Consider the following 19,394-nt stretch of genomic DNA (forward strand, 5'->3'; position numbering starts at 1 on the left):
ATGAATTCATCATTGCCGCGCAGTGTCGGAACTCCCAAGTTGACACGTATCTACGTACAATGTCTCTTCGGGTTCAAATAGACCTCGAATCGCCCACTAGGTCTCATCAACAGACATAGACACCATCCACCATCCAACTCTTCAAGATAACTTTTCCAGTCCGCATATCAACAAGTGCAATACGCTTGCTCAACTACTAGCTTGGCACACTTGTCTCAGCACGGCTGTGCCCCTTCTTAACCTTCAAGCTCACATTCGACCTCCCTCCTTTTAATAGGACGCACCCTTTACCATCTCGGCAGCCTCACTTTTCTATCGCACAAGTGGTAGAACCAGAACCCTTCGGTTGCCCCAGAGTTGCACCTGTTCAAGCTATCCATTGCCAGTCATATATATCAGAGCCCTATCTTCCCCTTCTCCGTGGTTTCAATCCCATACTGGAATTTGCAAATCACCATCTCAAGGCCAATCACACTATGGCTAATCTTCATCCCGTCGGGGCTATGCCTCGTGAGATCCCACCACAAATGCATCAGCAGCTTCAAGCCTCATGGCCTGTAAGGTCCATGCCTCAGAGCAACGGCGTCTTTGCAGGGCCTCCGGCATATATGTCTGTCAACACACAACCCTACCACCATCCCCCACTCCCCCCTACGGACCTGCATGGTTCCCCAGAAATTCAAATTTCCCAAAGCAGAAGCCCTCAAAGATACAGGGCTCTCCGCCTTGAAAAGGCATCCAGTGGTTCCTCCTGGGAGGATACCATCATCTCTGAAAAACCCATGTCTCAATCTGTGATTCGAGACAGAATTGATTGGCTTCAGAAGAACACAAGTTCCGTCACGAAAAAGAAGCAGGAAAAGAATGAAGACATTCAGAATCAAATCAACAAGGCTCAAGCTGATCTGACCAGGGGAGACCGTGATGTTCGGTTCTACTACAAACTGGCTCAGCTTGAATCTGAATGGCGGGCGGCAGACGATCGCCGACGAGATGACAGAAGTGAGCGGAGCTCTAAAAGACATAGAGGCCACTCAAAGAGAAACAAGTTCCCCAAGTTGGAGAGAGTAGCAGTTGTTGCATACTTTGTGAGCACGCCTGCTACTGATCGACATGGCTCCAGACCTCATACCAACATGCCCCCAAAACAGTCGAAGCAAACCCAACATTCGCAGACTGCCCAGAAAAGTGCGGAGGCTTTGTCTCCTGTCACTTCGAGTTTCACTCGTCCTTTTCCTTCAAGTGCCCACGGAAAGGCACCCCTGGTGGCTGATCCAAGGCTAAGAAGCCAGCCCAAACCTATCATCACACAACAGGCTATTACACCTCAAGTCTCCCAAGTCTCTCAAGTCTCCCAAGCACAGCTACCTTATCAAGGCACCTTCAACATGTCAAAGCAGGATGGCATGGCGTCAGCGAGACATAACGTAGCAATCCCTCAAACTATGAACCCCACAGGACGAGCACAGGGGCAGGTCTCTGTTGGGCAACCACCGAAGCTGCCACCAATTCAACTTCCACTTCGCCCTCCTCAGGTTCCAGGGCCTCTGTCAGTACCAAAAGCTCCACCAGCAATGCCAACAGCAGGCCCAGGCGCACCGAAAGGAGCCACTGGCACAAGTAAACAGCCGACTGCACCAAAAGTGGTCATGACAGAGTCGAAGCCAAATGTCAAGGATACCATCAAGGTTTATCATGTCTCAGACCAGAGTTCCTCGTCGTCTGATGATGGCTGGTCGGAAGATGAAAGTGAAGGCACAACACCATCATCTATCAGCTCAGATCAAAGCTTGGGGCAGCGTGGCCGAGGACGAAGTCCCAAACGCACTCATCCAGACCACCACGGAAACGTGATCATCCAAGATACCCGCGAAGCCGAAGGACGTGATAATCCGTCGCAACGACAACGTGTGCGGTTTAACTCCCCAGACAGGTACCTTTACCGAGAAGAAAGTCGCTCGCCAAGGGGAAAATACCACTCCCGATCACGGACAGAAGAGTCACGGAGAGTAGAGCCACCACGTATCATCCAAGTACCAAGACACAGCGTCCGTCATGTACCCGGCCTTGCACCTCGACGTGACACCTCCAACGACAAATACAACAGTGGCGAGAGACCACTGGAGCGGGCACGATTGAGCGACTCTTACCATGACCGTAACATCCCAAGAGACAATGACCGCTTCAAGTATCTTGAGGAAGATGCTCAACGGCGACGTGAGTTCAGGGAGAGACGAGATGATCGAAGAGAAGACGGCGACAAGTATGCGGAATCAGATTCTCGATGGAGTGATCAGCAAGCTCGAGACTACATGCATCAAAGAGAAGCACGCCGTTCATATCGGTATCATGGATAACATGGCAACTAGGGAGGATAAAAAGAATGCTGATATTAAGAGTAAAGGACTTTGTTTCGTCTTGGCTCGAATTAATTTGTTTGGTCTCCTTTCTTGAACAAGCTTGGATATCTCATCACTTGTTTAGGTTGCAAGCTCGTATCTCTTTTAGATTGACGATGAGTCTCCTATAATACTTGTTTAGATTGCGGTGCAGGTCCAAGGTTCTTACGCGGTGCTCAGTTAATGATTCTTTATGTACCACTCATTCAAGAAATGATTATAACGACGAATATAATGAATGATATTGACTTTATAGCTGTGTCCCAAGGGTTGGAGCACAGTCCTCACATCATAGATACCTTGCCTAGGTATACTCCAAAAAGCAATTAACAACACGTGACCAAGTGTCATCGGCAGTGGGAGGGGTCGCGACTTGAGCGCGTCAGAGCGGGCGCACTGTTGAGTGAAACTTCATCTGTGGTGGTACTTGACTTGCTCTCGCTACTCCTAGACGCGTTCTGTATTAAAACAGTCAGCCAGTACATGGGTATCCGTGCCTGCCTCTAAACATGCCAGGGTCGTGGGGTAGTCGCTGATGGTTTTGTCTTCGTCTAATTGAACTCGAGTCAATTGTTTACAACTTCCTAACGGTTTTTTTCTTCTTCTAATTTCTCAACTCCTCCTTCCTGTCGATTCTAAATTTCCATTCCTTCCTACCTTCCCACCATCGCCACCCAACGACCGTTTATGAGGGCAGGCATCAACAGCCTCGCCTTTCGCTCCTCGCCGACACGGGCAATTCTTCTTCGACGAGCTTTGCAACAACAGCTGTCACTGAAATTGCAGTTGCAGCAGCGGGTTCAGGTGCACTCAGGCGGTCCGGTTTATTCACCAGATTTCGAGACAATGTTGCAACGGGCAAGCAGCAAGTACGAGGCCAACGCTCCTCCTCCCCAGAAGAGCCAGGCGAAAGGCGGGCCTTTCCTTCCTTCCAGTAGCCCATCACACAATGCCGATATCAGACAACAACTAAAGAAGCCAGACGCCCCTGCTGTGTCGGCGAGGACGATGCCACCCTTCTCCAAACCCCTCGAGAATCGATCTTCCAACATGAACCAAGCCTCAAACAACAAGAGAACCCCAGCTGGCCTTGGTAGGGGATCGCTGGCTACACTCTGTGGAGGGTCGAATTCGTTCAGTGAACGACCAGACGTTGTCGACCTTACGGGTCCTGAATCTCAAACCAAAGCACAATCTGCTGTCTTCTTTAACGAAAGTGACTTTAGTGACGACGACGACTTGGATCTTGATTTCAAAGCTCCGTCAGCTCTACCACCTCTTCCCCCAGCTGCTAGCACTCCCACCAAAAGTGTTCCCAACGAAAGAATGCCACCTCCACCACCAACATCGACGCAGACAGACAGGACTATTCCTTGGTCCTCGTCACCCCCTTCACACTTCCTGCCACCTGCACGAAACACATCCGCGGCTTCAACAATGGCCAACATCTCAATGAAGCGTGATTCATCTGGCGACCATCACGACATTGGTGTCCCAGCACATAAAAAGGCCAAGAAGCGTGTACTGCCTCAAAGCTTCAAACAGGAAGAGCCTGAAGACGAGGATGATAACTATGCTTCAGTCATTCAAACACCCAACAACAAGCGAAAAGACTTCCTGAACCCCACTGCTAGCGCCGTCAAGGAACAGAAGAAGCAGTTCAGAAACCAGCGCCAGCAAGATCAACCTACAGCCAACACAGATTTGTCTATGGGTGAGATTCAAGAAGTTACAACATCTAATTCCAAACCCAACTTTGCTGTGACTTTGAGCGAAGAGCAAAGACATGTCTTGGATCTGGTTGTAAACAAGAACCAGAGTGTTTTCTTCACTGGTGCAGCCGGAACAGGCAAGTCTGTCTTGATGCGAGCCATCATCAAAGAGTTGAAGGCCAAATATGCAAAAGATCCTGAACGTGTTGCGGTCACAGCTTCCACTGGACTTGCCGCGTGCAATATCGGAGGCATCACTCTGCACAGCTTCTCTGGCATTGGCCTTGGCAAAGAGGACGCTCCAACATTGATCAAGAAGATTCGACGAAATCAAAAGGCGAAAAATCGTTGGCTCAAGACCAAATGCCTTGTCCTCGATGAAATCTCTATGGTTGACGGCGACCTGTTTGACAAGCTATCACAAATTGGAAGAACAATTCGCAACAATGGAAGGCCCTGGGGCGGCATCCAGCTCATTATCACTGGTGACTTCTTTCAGCTTCCACCTGTACCAGATCATGGAGCCAAGAAGGAGACCAAATTTGCTTTTGATGCATCTACCTGGACCACCTCGATAGATCACACAATTGGACTTACCCAGGTTTTCCGTCAGAGAGATCCCGTATTTGCCAACATGCTCAACGAGATGCGGCTTGGTCGAATCACTGAGGATACTGTTCGGGCTTTCAAAAGCCTGGAACGACCACTTCAATTCAATGACGGCTTAGATACCTCCGAGCTGTTCTCGACCCGAAGCGAGGTTGAATATTCAAATGAAAGACGCCTCCGAGATCTTCCTGGCAAACCTCGACGGTATGATGCTCAAGATACTGGCAAAGAAGAAGTTCGAGACAAATTGCTGGCGAACATGATGGCGCCCAAGTCTATTGTTCTGAAGGTGAACGCTCAAGTCATGTTGATCAAGAACCTTGATGAATCACTAGTCAACGGATCCCTGGGTAAAGTCATCGGCTTCTCGGATGAGAAGACGTTTGACATGTCCCCACCGGATGAGTACGACGAGGATGACCAAACAGCTAAAGCCAGAAAGAAGCTACTCAAGTCATTTCAACATGAATCGGAGTCAAGTGCGAGCGATAAATACCCCGTGGTCCAGTTCATGGCAGGAGACGGCACATCGCGTGTGATTCTCTGCCAGCCCGAAGAATGGAAAGTCGAATTGCCTAACGGCGAGGTTCAAGCCAAACGCGCCCAACTCCCTCTGATCCTGGCCTGGGCACTTTCCATTCACAAAGCCCAAGGCCAAACCCTGGAGCGAGTAAAGGTCAACTTGGGACGCGTATTCGAGAAAGGTCAGGCCTACGTTGCTCTCAGTCGAGCCACTACTCAGGACGGTCTGCAAGTTTTGGGCTTCCAAAAGGCCAAGGTCATGGCCCATCCTCGGGTCATAGATTTTTACAACAAACTCTACAGTGCAGAAGAAGCGCTCGGCAAGCCGAAAGCCCAATCTATCACCAGCTTCGTATCCAATCGCATTGGGTCCGCGCCTTCAAGGGCACTAGCGCCCAAGAAACCAGCGCCGCAGGTGGTGGATCTAGACGATGAAGAGGAGGCGATGGCTGCTGCGTATGGCAACTGAACTAGTCATATCCGAGTTCTGTTCACATGATAACCGTTTACTGCACATGAGTGCATTTGTATGATACAAGAGTGGCAGTCGGGGCGCAGCTTGTTATAGAGATAAAGGCAGGGATTGCACGAGGGTCGATTTGGTTGGGATGAACCTGGCAAGGATTAGTAGATGTCAGGCTGTTCCTTATTTATACTTAGACGCTGCGACTTATGATAATACCAAATGACGAATAACTACTTAACTCCAAAACTTACATGCCACCCCGTTGATGTTTTTATGTGATGATGTTATTGAAAGCCTCGGCTACAGCTCTTGTTCAAAATAGAATGGCAGAACTACGGCAGGTGCTTCTCCCACACAGAGTGTATGCATGTTTAATTACCACTCGCTCAGGGTTCTGTGCTACGTACGTTCTTTACCAGCCACAGGTACATTAGCCAATCCAAGACATCGATCGTAAATGTCAAATCCAGCCAGTGCACTTTGCACTTTTAGCTCAAGGGTGGTTGCAAACTGTGACGCAGACCGAGCGAACAGACCATCCATCATCTTCTTATCGATAAGAAAGTTGGCAACTTCGTTCCCACGCGAACTTCCCAACCTTGCCCCATGTCCAGATGGAAGTTCTCCCACCAAGACAAAACACCCCATCACACAAGATCGCAATCCCGAAATCAGACCGAAACCCTCACGACAGCCCCCCTCGCATACGGCTCAGACATTGCAGAGTCTGAGCTTTAAAGCTGCATTATTAGAGTACTGCACGACTCCGTTGTGAAGAAGCCTTAGTGTCGACCTCCCCTCGTTTTGCCCCATCCCGCCGCTTCGAAACTCGATCCGTCATCAGTTTTCAGGTCGATAACCTCGACCGGCCGCTCGCCTCAACTTTGCTGCGACACACGAAACACAATTACAGATCCGCCGTAGAAGCACTACCTACTCGCAGACGCGACGCTGTACAGTTGAGGCCCTTTCTTCGAGCCCAACCAAGACTTTCATGATCTTGAGGGAGTGACGATCTTCTCCATACAAACTTTCGCGCCGACGATCAAAACTTCTAAACGATTATTCAAATTCTACGGACCAATCCTCAATATGGCAAATCAATTCATAGGATTGCACATGCGAGTGGTGCTGAGAGATCCTCCAGGGAATGAGTTCACAGGAACAGTTGTGGACGTGCAGGCAGGCAGCGGCTTGACCTTGACTAACGGTACGTTGAAACTACGCCGCAGAGAAACACCACTAATATTTCGAGCTGCAGTATTCGTGGCAAACACCAAGCAATGGTTCCCATCCATACAAATCCCCGCAGCTAACATTGCTGATCTATCCGAGGTCAAGGACAAAGTACCAGCAACGTATGCGCCCGCCCCTGTCGAACCTATCGTCGCTGCACCGACTTTGACAAAACCACCCGCGCAGCCTACCTTTGTTGACCCCGCCATTCTCAGCCTGGGACGACCGCCAGCGCCAGCGACACCTTTGGGATCCGATACAAGGGCTTTGGCGAAAGAGAGTGAGAGAACAGAATTGCCGGGCATTCCCGTAAAGGTTGCAGCCTCTACACCTGGACGGCCTACCCCTGACTACGATTTGTCAAGTTCGGTCAATAATTTGGCCATTGGCGAAACATTGGCGGAAACTGGCAACGGTGATGTACCAGAGGGCCATGCCAACCGATCTGCTAAGAAAAAGAATGCCAATCGTCGCTCACGTCAAACCAAGCAAGGGAAGGGTCAGCGTGTGGAAGAGGACGGTCTGGCTGCGGAAGGTTCGCCTGCTAGTGGGCGAGGCAAGGGGTGGAGGCAAACGCCCATTTTGCAGAGCACATCTTCCTTCCAGCCATTTCACTTCTTGAAAAAGAGCACCAAGGGGCGCAAGGGTACACTTGACAATGGTTGGGCATCCGAGGACGTCACAGAAGAGATGGGTGATTTCGACTTTGAAAACAACCTAGCGAAATTCGACAAAGCCACCATTTTTGACCAGATGAGAAGGGAGGATCAGGTTGATGATGCGAGCCGATTAGTAGCTCATAACCGGAAGCCGAAGCCTGGTACGGCTGGCGGTAAGAATTTGCATTACACGGAAAATGTACTGGATCTGCCTCCGACCGCCAAGAAGGACGCATATTCGTGGAATAGCGAGGCGGATGATGGGCTCAACGGGGCAGAGAGGCTCTCGGGGCGGGATGTTCGAAGCAGTCAGAGCAACCGGAGGGCTGACAGCAAATCCGGCCCTTCGCGGAGATCACAGTCACGTAAAGCAAGTGCCGTTGCGACATCTGGCGGTCTTCCGCTGACCCGCGTCAACTCTGGCGTACGTGCAAGCCACTTGTCTCGCTTGTCTATTTCTCGACCAGAGTCCCGCAGTACTAACAGCAGGCAGCAAGGTCACCCGCCAGGCCTATACCTGGTCCCTTCGCACAAGCGTCTTGAAACCGTGTCTGCCCTGCAGATGCTGAATCTCGAAAACATTGCTGCAAACGAGGTTGGACTAACGGAGCAGCTCATGGCCGAAAATGGAGGACGAGGCATTGCTGAGGTGACATTTACGGCCTTGACAGATCCTGCCATCAAGGTGCGGTTCGGACTTGCTGGTGCTAATCCGTCCTCCAGCGCTACATTAAGCAGCCCAGCTGTGGTGATCCTAGCTGGAAACAACAAATCAGGCATGCGAGCAATTGCTGCCGCGCGTCATCTTCGAAACAAGAACGTCAACGTGCTCGTGTGTCTGGTGGGTATTGAACGAGAAAAGGACCTGCTTGAAGACCTTCGACAACAAATTCAACTATATCGAGCTTTTGGTGGCAAGATTCTAAGTAAAGTTGATCTTTTTGAGCACTTGCGCAAGGCGTCATCATCAGGATCGCCCGTGTCAGTGGCTCTTATTGTCGATGCTCTGCTGGGCTTGACTATTTCATTTGAGGAATTGCGGACTGGTGACCAGGCTGCTGTATACGAGTTGATGGAATGGGCGAACCGCAACGAAGCCTTTGTGCTCTCAGTTGATGTCCCGACGGGCATCGACCCGACTTCTGGAAAAGTAGCAGTGATTGATGGCAGTCGACTATTTGTCAAGCCACGATACGTTGTTGCCATGGGAGCTCCCAAGCGAGGTCTGCTCGAGGCTGTGACGCCCCCAGATGAGGACGACCCGCAAAACATGAACAACACTGCTCACGATGACGAGTGGCGTCTCTTCATTGCAGATATCGGCCTGGGCAGTGCTGTATGGAGGAAAGCTGGAACCAAGATTCGACGAGGCATCGACTTTGATGAGAAGTGGGTACTCGAGATGAAGTATTCAGATGGCCAGCATGATGAGAGCGACTACGACGAAGAGTAGCATGGAGCGCAAAACCAGCGGAGCTATCATGCAGTAAGACAAGGAAAGGAAAGGAAAAGTTGGGCCGTTGATTTATTGCATTAGTTGTGACGGAAAACGGTCCGGTGCATTTTTCGAAAACAAAAGGCGTTGGGTGGTACTAGTTATTCCGGCGCGAAAGGAAGGGGTGCATATATATTATAGTTGCATTGAGGTTACTCGACACCGAATACCCAGGAGTTTAGTCGAAATCCCTATTTCGATTTTTTAATATGCTTTTCAAAAATAGATTATTGGATGATGATAGATTATACATAAAAATATAGTTAATCAAAGACAAAGTAAAGAAACAAAAAGAGCCAAGTTTGCCAAGTCTGGAGAAGGTTGTGCTATGCTGTGCAGAGGCTAAGAGGCCAGGTTCCGGGAAACGTCAAGCTTTGCCAAGCCGTTTGTGATTTTCGTGTGCATGTGCAGGCTTGGCACTTTATAAAGCTTGATTCGATTTGTGCCAATGCTGTTATATGACGTGAGAAATTGGCTACGGTGTGTGACAAGCAGGTTTATTGGGGAATCTATCACCACGTAGGGGCTGCAAACACGTATTCGACTAGTTGCAAGTTCCATATATGGATTGCTCTGCGAGCAACGTACGATTTTATTTTTGTGGTATCTCGATGGACTGATGGAGAGATGAATAGAAAGTTGGCTAGTTCTTGCAAGTCCATATTTTTATAGTCGGGTTCCACTATCCATCCACGTGAGGTAATGTCTTTTCACCTGAGCATGAGGTTGGGTGATTCGTGTTATTTGTTGTCAGTATAAGGTTCGGCATAAAGTTTAAGTTGAAGGGGTCAGATCTAGCCACGAGGCTATGTTATTGCCAGTCGATCGGTAATATATCCATCAATCATTCGCAACTGTACGGGCTGTTATGTATTGCTAGTAGGTTAATTTTGTGGAAAGACTGGAGGTTGCCAACCCCAGGATTGCACAGTGTGTCTTTAGTCTGCGGCTGAGGCTGTCAAATGTGGAGCTACCTAGGATATTTTGGTGAACATGAAGATACTAAAAGCAGTAATATCCGATCTCTTGGACGATAAAAGATGCTTGGAGCGTGAGCACAGGAAATTGGAATTGTATTTTTATACACAGTATCTTGTCGAAGATGTGATGTTTACTTTCACACTTCACATTGTAACCGTGGCTATCGCCAGTACCCTGATTTTTCTCTAACAAGAAGCGGGGTGGATAACTGCTAGCGATCATCCCTATTGTTTGAGAAATTGGGGCTATTCAGACGAAAGAGGATAAATTGAGCGCTCATCAGGGCCTCGATGATTTTTTGGGGGTTGGAGAGGGGTCTGCCTCTCTTTAGGTTCAGTTCCATTCCAGCCCTGTCGCTTGTCAACCCTGTCAGGCTACGCTGCCACTGTGTTCAGTACCTACAGTTACGGACAGTTTTGGCCCGTCCATGGGTTCGGTATTGCCGTTGAACCATCCGGAAGTTTACAAGCTCGTGGCAGGTTCCTTTGGTTCTGGGCGCGCAGCCAAAACCGCTGACCCGAGAACGGTTTTGCAGATTGTTAATTGCAGTGTAATTGAATTGCTAACGACAGCCCGCGCAATGCACAGCGATATATACATTTACCTATTCTCAGTCTTCTGTTGGTAATACGTATTGTACTGTGCTATAGAGTGATAAATGCCGCTCAAGCATCTGACACTGCAACACACCGCGATCATACAGTGCGTCGCTAAACAAAGAGAGAGGAGGAAACAGAGGGAGAAGACGGGAATCCTTACCCAGTCATCCCATAACAAGGAGATCCCCAGAATTGTGCTCCGTCTCTCTGCCTGATTGTTCCACAGTAAATCAACTGTAATCTCTCTAGTGACGCGAACAAAAACGAACGGACCAAGAGCTTAATTGTCGTGCCAAATTTCTTCTCTTGCCTGTAGCCTAAGCATCAGAAACAACTTGTTTTTCTCTTTCTTTTTCACTATCGCGATTACTTCTTCTTAATACGAGAGAAGTGTGCTTAAAGCTTAGTGTGTATTGGCATCTAAAAGACTTCTTCGACTCTTCCAGATCGCCACTACATATTGCCCGATCTCCAAGAAAGCTCCTACTGCAGGCCTCCCACGCGAGAATCGATAGTCGGCGACGAGGCCAAGACTTCAATTGACTCTCATCGTCACTGTCGAGTCTGGACCTACCTTTGTTTTGCTACTATCCCATCAAGGCTTATTCATAGTACAATTAATCAACTCTACCACGTCTCACTTCATCCCATCCTATACATACCACACTCAGCTTATTTCTCTGTCAATCAATTCCTGTTCTATCCCCGTCCGCCATCAGTAAGAGAAACAAACCCCGACTCGAATCGACTCCGCCTCCTTCCGTTAAGAGGTAAGGGCCCGCCATAATCAGTCACGTACCCCCTACTCTCTCTCTCAACCGTACTGTATTGTCTGTACTGTACTGTACGAATACTGCACAAGTATCTTTTATTAGATTGGAAGCTAGATCCAACCAGTCCAGCCCGCGTTAGAATCCTCCCGTCCCAGTTTCCCCCCCCACGATCACCTCCGAACCGCGCCTCAACACACTCGTTTTCTTAATCGGCAACCGTCGAAAACTGTCACATTCAGCCGCATTCAATTACGAGTCTACTGCGAAAGAGTTTCCGGCCGATATCACAGTGTCGCTTACTTCCGGAAAAGTGCCTCCCATGGCGACCGTTTGAGCGATCCCGAACTTGAATCCGATTCCAACTCGCGAAAACCGTCAACTCAACTCGCGGCTGGCCGTTCAATTACACTGCCTAACTGAACAACGGGCCAGCCGCAATCATGACCGCCGCCGGCTTGATCAGCGCGACCATAACGGCGCCCCCTTCCCTTTGCACGACAACGCTTCTACCTGACAGTGGAGTTATGACACTGGGACTCGATGGCGTCCCTACGATATTGACCGAACCCGCGGTATACCAAATACCATGCCCGACTCACGATATTTCCCCTCGAGCCGAAGTCCATGTGACATACGCTGCTTCAGGCGATGAGAGCAGTCTCACTCAGCATGAACTGTCAGACAGCAGTCCGAAGTTCTCAGACTTCCGCGATCCCTTTTACGCCTCTACTTTTCCAATCTGTTACGCCCTCGCCGCGACTACTGTCACTGCGTACATGCTGGTCATCATGCTCTTCGTTACTCCCCGATCTTTCCTTGACGGAGGAATTGTTTACCTAGGCCGAAAATCCGCTTTCACTCACAGCTCCAACAACAGCGTCACCATTGGTGGTCGGCCATGGCTACAGAAAGTCGCCGCTCTAACCGTCGCCATATCACTAACCATCGCGTCGGCCGACACCTTCAGAGTAGCTAAAAGTCAGTATACGTGGGGGATTCAGAATGCGCATCAACTACAGGACGAAGTGATGAACAGCGTGGAACTCAAGGTCATCCGACTCGTTTCCGATACGTTTTTATGGCTGGCCCAAGCCCAAACTCTTATTCGACTCTTTCCCAGACACCGAGAAAAGATCATTATCAAATGGGTTGCGTTCGCGCTCATCACTCTTGACGTTGTCTTCAGTGCTGTTACCAGTTTCAAATACTCGGACAACGGCATCAACACAACCGCGCGACCCAAGAACTTTGTTCACCCAGTCCCTGCCCTCAGTTACCTCTTCCAGCTTTCCCTCGGTTTGCTGTACGCCGCCTGGGTTGTCTACTTTGCGCTAATGAAGAAGCGTTACTCTTTCTATCACCCTTTTATGAAAAACATCAGCTTCGTCGCCATCATTTCTCTTATTTCGATTCTGATCCCCGTTGTTTTCTTCATTCTCGATATCTCTCAGCCTGATTTCACTGGGTGGGGAGATTACGTGCGATGGGTTGGTGCCGCAGCCGCCAGTGTTGTTGTATGGGAATGGGTGGAAAGGATTGAGGCTTTGGAACGCGAGGAGAAGAAGGATGGTATTCTCGGCCGAGAAGTTTTTGACGGAGACGATACTCTCGAAATCAACGCATCCGAGTTCCCATGGCTCCGTAATCGCAAGAGCAGAAAAGGCGGCAGTTCAGGCGGTGGTAGCGATGGAGATCGGCCACAGATGTCTGCGACTTCCGTCAACGGCTGGCCGACTGTCTCTTCTATTGCCAACAGATATCGCGGCCAGAACAATGGTGCATTTGCCGAAACACTTGATCAACCTTTACAGGGAGGGACAGCCAGAGGATTGCGGCCTGTGATATGGCCGACCCGACCGGCACCTGCTGCTACACCTATTAGTCGTGCAGATACGGCCAGCGCTGCGAGCACAGTTTATGCTGTAAGGTACCAGGCACCCTCAGAGACAACTTCACGAACCCCCGATCCTATGCCACTTCCTAGTGTGGTTGACTTGAGTCAGCAAAGCAGCACGCCTCCAAGCCAACAACTGAACGACGAATCCAGCTCTTCCAATCAGGCCCCTGCCTCTCTGCAAAACAGTATTGTCGTGCCACCCATGTCACAGCAATCTGTAGATTTAGAAGCCAATTCGCCAAATTCACCAACTCGAGGCGGTTGGCGAAATCTTACTTTTGCCAGCTCGACTTTAAATCGACCAAACGAGGATGCGTCGACGGATGTGACTCAACGCTCAGACGGCAATGTAGCAGTCGCTCGTGAAGGACGGGCAAACAGTTCCAGCCGATGGGATCTAAAGGGTCGTTTAGAGGACTTTGCAGCAAACCAAGCCGAGAAACTACGAGATCGCATGCGAACAGCTCCCAACACTGAGAGCCTCCCCGTAACGGTCATACCGGCTCCTCCCCGAAGAGGAGCCGCCCTGCAGCAGGTTCTGGAGGAGGAGGAACTTAACACCACAGACCGGCAATCACCGCAATCGTCAAGCAGGCATCCTTTTGCGAACCACAACAACAGCACGACCAGTCAGAGTAGCGCATCGAGGGATGCGTCAGGAGAAGTGGGACATCTAGACAGGAGTCGAAGCACATCCTCGGGCAGTCCAGGGAATGGGCCTATTCCGCCTAACAATCCACCACTTTGGCGGGGCGTCCGTCCAAGACCGGCCAACGAAGACGATTTCTACGATGACTCTGACGATGGTTCGTTATCGGATAGGTCCTCTTTGGATCACCCGAGACAAGATTCAGATTCGCCGGGAACCCGCCGAGCGACCTGAAATTTTGTGTGCTGATAGTTGTGCATCGAGCGAGGCGTTGTTTTCTGTTGAAATTTTTTAATTTTTTTTTTAAAAAAAAAAGACTGGTGTTTGAACGGGCATTGGGATGGTGTGTATGAATGATACCCCTGGAATGAATGCATCATTCCTCAAATGTATATATATGGGAGGGAATTACAAATATGACGGCCACATTCAGAGCTCTGTATATACTGCATGGGCTCAGGCGTCAAGCAAGAATTATGGCGTTATATTGATGGAACTGGACGAGTGCACATGCTCCATTTGAAAGAGCTTTGTATACTGCACTCGGAATTACTTGACAGCGACTTATATAGGATCCAATGATATTATATGACAATCAAAGACGGCAGCGGTTGAGCAAGACAGGCAGGCCGTTTAGTTGTTTTAGATTATGAGTTCAACTTTACTTACACAAGAGATGCTTTCTGAAGTGAGGGCTGGTTAATGCAATTAAGACTGTAAAAGGGTTACATTGCTGACGGTCAAAAGTAGATTTCGGCATGACGTATTGGCGCATGTCAGCTGCAAATGAAGTGAGCATGTGCCAGAGCGAAAAACAAATGATTCTCGGTACGCTCGGATGACGGAACACATAAAGGTGCGCATGAATCAATGCGAAAACAATGCGATGGATGATCAAATATGGCAGGAAGGGGGGAGTGTATCGACAACCAACTTGTCGTGTTTATTGACACCGGTCTTGTTCGTTATACGTGACCTTTTCTACAAAGCGAATAGAAAATATGAGACCTAATGTTGAAACAGCATATCAACAAATTCTAAGAGAAAATTAGTGACATGTCCCCCCTGAAGTCGGAGCTGACCGGCCCTGGCCAGGTCAGATCAACTAGAAACGCTTGGATAATCTTAATCTTGGAGCCCGCGGACGCCTAGAGTGTCCCTGTCCCACATTGTGGAGATCCCCTTGTTTTCTAGAGGGGCCTGTAGAAGCATTCAACACGAGCGATTGCTTCAGAAAACGTTTAGAGAAACAGGAACCGTAAAGTTTAAAAGAGTAAGCTTAAGCCTTTACATGGAATGTTTATATATATATAAAGCAATTCCAACGGCGTCTGCGTAAAACCTCAAGTGAAGAGTCTCCCAGACCGACTTACAGTGCTCAAGCCATCCTGTCGATGGAACCCAGATGGAAGGAAGGCACAATGGCAACCCTGCCAAGCCAATCATCGAATCCTCTCCCGTCTCGGCTTACCCACCTAAAAATCTCCCCTCCACTAACATCTCCCTCTAATACAACTTGTTCAGCGGGCGACGATCCCGCACAATCCGCAACTTGATTCTCTCTTCATCGCTCTTCTCATCCCATCTCTTCTTTTCACAGTCACCTGGCTGCCTCTCCTTCTTCATTACAAAATCAAGATAGGGGAGAAGAGAGCCGCGAGTCGCGCAAAAGTCACGTTCCTTTTCTTCATATATATTGACCTATCCTTCTTCCATCCTCTTTGCGACTGAAACATATCCTTCCGCCTTTGCGCTACTGTTTACGAAAATAGGGGTGCAAACGTCTACCACCACAAACCAAGACAACTTATTTGTGATCTCTACACATCGAAACGTAGCATACGATAGGCGAGAATGTCGGGCTCAGAACCTTTCCCGCTGTTGAACACAGCAAACGACCAGCTGCATCAGCGTCACCAGGCAACTTCATCGGCGTCGGTCAGCAACACCACAGCCACCCAGGACGCCATCAACAACGCCCGAAAGCGGCGTAAGAGCAGCGCTTTGGGCGGCGAGATTCGAGGTGACACAGGTGCGCCGGCATTGGCTTCCAGTCGTGCCAGTCTCGATGCTACTGTATGTCTTTGCTCTGTTCGGCGTTCACCACTTGCTGTTCTTTAGCTAACATGTCTCTGATGCAGTCAGATGGGCGAAAGCGTCTTTCGAAAAGACGTCGTGCTCGCGGTTTGATCGCCCGGGCCAAACAGACAATGATCAAGCATACTTGGGTCCTCCCTGCCGTCCTCCTCGCCCTTTTCCTCGTCGGATATGCCTTCAACCCTACCGAATCCAACCCTATTCACAACTTCATCTTCCTGTCCTACAAGCTGCCACAAGATGACTTGAGTGCGCCAGCCCGGTACGGAAAGGGTCGCTGGGATCTCGCCTTTGTCTCATTCTATACGATTGTCTTGTCCTTCACCCGCGAGTTCATCATGCAGGAGCTCCTTTCACCTCTGGCCCGTTACTATGGTCTCAGTCGTGGCAAAAAGGCTCGTTTCATGGAACAAGTCTACACTGCTATTTACTTCGGCGTCCTTGGACCCGTTGGTCTCTGGGTCATGAGCCACACTCCTGTGTGGTACTTCAACACCTACGGCATGTACGATGGCTTCCCCCACCTAACCAATCTGGCACCTGTCAAGTTCTACTACCTTTTCCAGGCCGCCTACTGGTCCCAGCAAGCCATTGTTCTTCTTCTGGGCATGGAGAAGCCTCGCAAGGACTTCAAGGAGCTCGTTGGCCATCACATCGTTACCCTTGGACTCATTGGCCTGAGCTATCGCTTCCACTTCACTTATATCGGTTTGGCCGTCTACACTACCCATGATATCAGTGACTTCTTCCTGGCTACATCCAAGACACTCAACTACATCGATTCTCCCCTTGTAGGCCCTTACTTTGGAGTATTCATGATGGCCTGGATCTACCTGCGCCACTACCTCAACCTCAAGATCATCTGGTCACTCTTTACTGAGTTCGAGACTGTCGGACCTTTTGAGCTGAATTGGGAAACCCAGCAGTACAAGTGCCGTATCGCCCAGGTCATTACTGCCTCTCTTCTGTGTGCTCTTCAGGCTCTGAACCTCTTCTGGCTCTTCTGTATCGCGCGAATTGCCTGGCGATTCGTCAGCCAGAACGATCTTCAAGATGACCGATCCGAGGATGAGGATGACGGTGAGATTGAGGATGACGAGGTTGCCAGCCCTTCTTCCAAGGTCAACGGCAGCACAAATGGCCATGCCAACGGCAAGACCACGGCAGACATGAAGAATTAGATGCAAAGGCATCTCAAAACGGCATCACCGACTGCTGGAGGCAGAACGCCGGAAGAGAGAAGTTCATGATTCTTCACTGTCGGAAAAGTGATTGGAAAGCAAAGATCAGGTTGACACGAATTAATGGATCAGCATAATATTTATGACCACAGCGAAGGGGGGCCACGAAAACGGAGGCGTATAATTGATTGCACCTCTCCCTTTTGAGAGCATGGAAGGGGATGATTTAGATCGAATGGTGATGGAGTTCAAATGGGAGTGGTTGGATCTCACAGTCGCTTTTGTATCGAACATGCCGGCGTCCCGAGAGAATCCGCGTTATCCGGACTAATCAACTGTTCTGTTGCGGTAGGTTGCCGAGTTGGACGACATACATGCGTTGACTTGCTTTGTCGATGCGAGGAGCCATGGATGTCGCTCCTGGGCCAAGAAGTGAGGAGGTTCTTGGACAAACGTCCAGACATCGCTGATATGGGATGGAGTCTTTCACCTATATTATATGTGCGACACTCCTTCTGGCCTCAAACAACCCGCCTGCAGCAGCAGTACACCATCTTTCTCGGGCCATGTATTTACACATGCATATATTCTTGTACAATCACTTACCAATATCTATACGAACACACTTAATAATACTACCACCTTGACGCTCGCTATCTTTACTCCACACAGGCGCTGTGCTATTCACACTCCTTCCTGCCTGCAACGTTGGGCCAACCCGATCTGTGCCAGTGAGTGGCTTACAACTAGTAGCTGAGAGCATTAACACGCGTCAACTTGGCACTTTTTACAACTTGGAGGCCCAATTATTGACTCGCCTCTCTCGTGTTGCTCCAAGGTCCAAACAACATACATGTCTATCGTGTGGGGTCTGTCGTCCATCGTTCGCCCCAATGGATACTTTTCTCTGGAACCCCATGGACAGCGCATTAACTGTGTTCGAGAGGACACGCGTAAGCCGCTACTAGCGAGCTCTAGCATCTCCGTACAACGAGTAGCAACCCGTATTGAAGGAAGTCGACAATAGTGATGTGTTTATTTATGGCCTACTCAAACTACAGACACTTATCCAAACAGAAATCAGTCCATTTGCATTTTAAACACTCCCGTGGACACACACTATTGAAGTGTACGCATACCCCCCTTGTATATAGAAAGAACGCAGTCTCAAGTCTAGGTAGCCACTCAGATATTGCAACACCACGCGGGGCAACGCTTTCGAATATGTTACATTTACAATGCTGACTTTCCTATCAAGGCTACAGGGTACTTTTTCCTCAACAGATGTGGCAAAGTTGGAACTCCATACAAGCGGTACATCACAATATGTGCTGCTGCCGCCGCTGTGGACAAAAACGGCGATGAGATTGGCGGAGGATAATCGCCGCGAGATAGTCCCACGCCGCAGACATACACCGATTCAAAACAGGCCAAATCAACCTTGTTTCTGGACCCTTGCCCGGCGGTTCGTTCCTATAATGGCGTCAAATGGTGATTAACTCAACGGGTCTTTCAGGGGTTAAGGTCGACGGGATTACGGTGAGCCCCTCGTTATGCTGGTTATTACTGCCCCTCCGTGGATCCCGGTATCCGGGGTGGCGGGTCCGGACATAGTGGACCCAATCACCTACCGCCTGAGCCCCGAGCACAGCCTCAACACGGAACTGGCTTTAACGGGCGGCACGAGGCAAGTACACTCATCGTCTCAAGTAAAACAAGTGTAATCTACATCATCACACAGACCATGTTATACGTTACATATCGTCTATCCGCTGAACGGACTGACACGTGGATGCAGTGAGGCAAATCATCCAGACCAAGAAAAACTGAAAGATCTTATTCGCTTGCTGGCCTGCCTACTATGCTATGCTATGCTATGCTGTGGTAGCCCATGATCCCATATTCTTGCATGAATCAGGCACAATAACTTGCAGTCCATACTTGTCCTGTCCGAAATGGACGAATAAATGATTTGTCGTGTTGGTCTTCTATGAAATAGCATTCCTGCATCCTACGTTTGAGTGGTTGTGCCCATCAACAGAAAAACAGAAAGAGTCCCTTGATTTTCCCTTCGCTTCAATAATAGCAGTCGCCAGTGAGCTACTCAGCCCCCCCCCCC

The 19,394-nt window shown here is 49.5% G+C and overlaps 5 protein-coding genes across 5 annotated transcripts, besides 3 other annotated features; all 5 read left to right on the forward strand.

Annotated features, from left to right (window-relative positions):
- Window positions 1–476: 476 nt before the first annotated feature.
- On the forward strand, window positions 477–2,357 carry FPSE_05186 (uncharacterized protein; the record flags this gene model as incomplete). Its single annotated transcript, XM_009258304.1, has 1 exon — window positions 477–2,357. The coding sequence occupies one exon, from the start codon at window positions 477–479 to the stop codon at window positions 2,355–2,357; it is 1,881 nt and encodes a 626-aa protein (XP_009256579.1).
- Window positions 2,358–3,245: 888 nt separating this feature from the next.
- FPSE_05187 (uncharacterized protein) lies at window positions 3,246–5,711 on the forward strand (the record flags this gene model as incomplete). Its single annotated transcript, XM_009258305.1, has 1 exon — window positions 3,246–5,711. The coding sequence occupies one exon, from the start codon at window positions 3,246–3,248 to the stop codon at window positions 5,709–5,711; it is 2,466 nt and encodes an 821-aa protein (XP_009256580.1).
- Window positions 5,712–6,800: 1,089 nt separating this feature from the next.
- FPSE_05188 (uncharacterized protein) lies at window positions 6,801–9,056 on the forward strand (the record flags this gene model as incomplete). The annotated part of the gene is made up of 3 exons (XM_009258306.1): window positions 6,801–6,918; window positions 6,970–8,027; window positions 8,097–9,056. 3 exons carry the CDS (start codon window positions 6,801–6,803, stop codon window positions 9,054–9,056), a joined length of 2,136 nt encoding a protein of 711 aa, XP_009256581.1.
- Window positions 9,057–11,495: 2,439 nt separating this feature from the next.
- Window positions 11,496–11,526: a microsatellite.
- A 365-nt stretch (window positions 11,527–11,891) lies between these two features.
- FPSE_05189 (uncharacterized protein) lies at window positions 11,892–14,231 on the forward strand (the record flags this gene model as incomplete). Its single annotated transcript, XM_009258307.1, has 1 exon — window positions 11,892–14,231. The coding sequence occupies one exon, from the start codon at window positions 11,892–11,894 to the stop codon at window positions 14,229–14,231; it is 2,340 nt and encodes a 779-aa protein (XP_009256582.1).
- Window positions 14,232–14,281: 50 nt separating this feature from the next.
- Window positions 14,282–14,312: a repeat region.
- Window positions 14,313–15,851: 1,539 nt separating this feature from the next.
- Window positions 15,852–17,275, forward strand: FPSE_05190 (uncharacterized protein; the record flags this gene model as incomplete). Its single annotated transcript, XM_009258308.1, has 2 exons — window positions 15,852–16,073; window positions 16,139–17,275. The coding sequence occupies 2 exons, from the start codon at window positions 15,852–15,854 to the stop codon at window positions 17,273–17,275; spliced, it is 1,359 nt and encodes a 452-aa protein (XP_009256583.1).
- Window positions 17,276–19,134: 1,859 nt separating this feature from the next.
- Window positions 19,135–19,159: a microsatellite.
- Window positions 19,160–19,394: the final 235 nt, after the last annotated feature.

This window comes from Fusarium pseudograminearum, chromosome 3 (assembly GCF_000303195.2).
Source record: "Fusarium pseudograminearum CS3096 chromosome 3, whole genome shotgun sequence".
In the NCBI taxonomy this organism is placed as follows: Eukaryota; Fungi; Ascomycota; class Sordariomycetes; order Hypocreales; family Nectriaceae; genus Fusarium; species Fusarium pseudograminearum.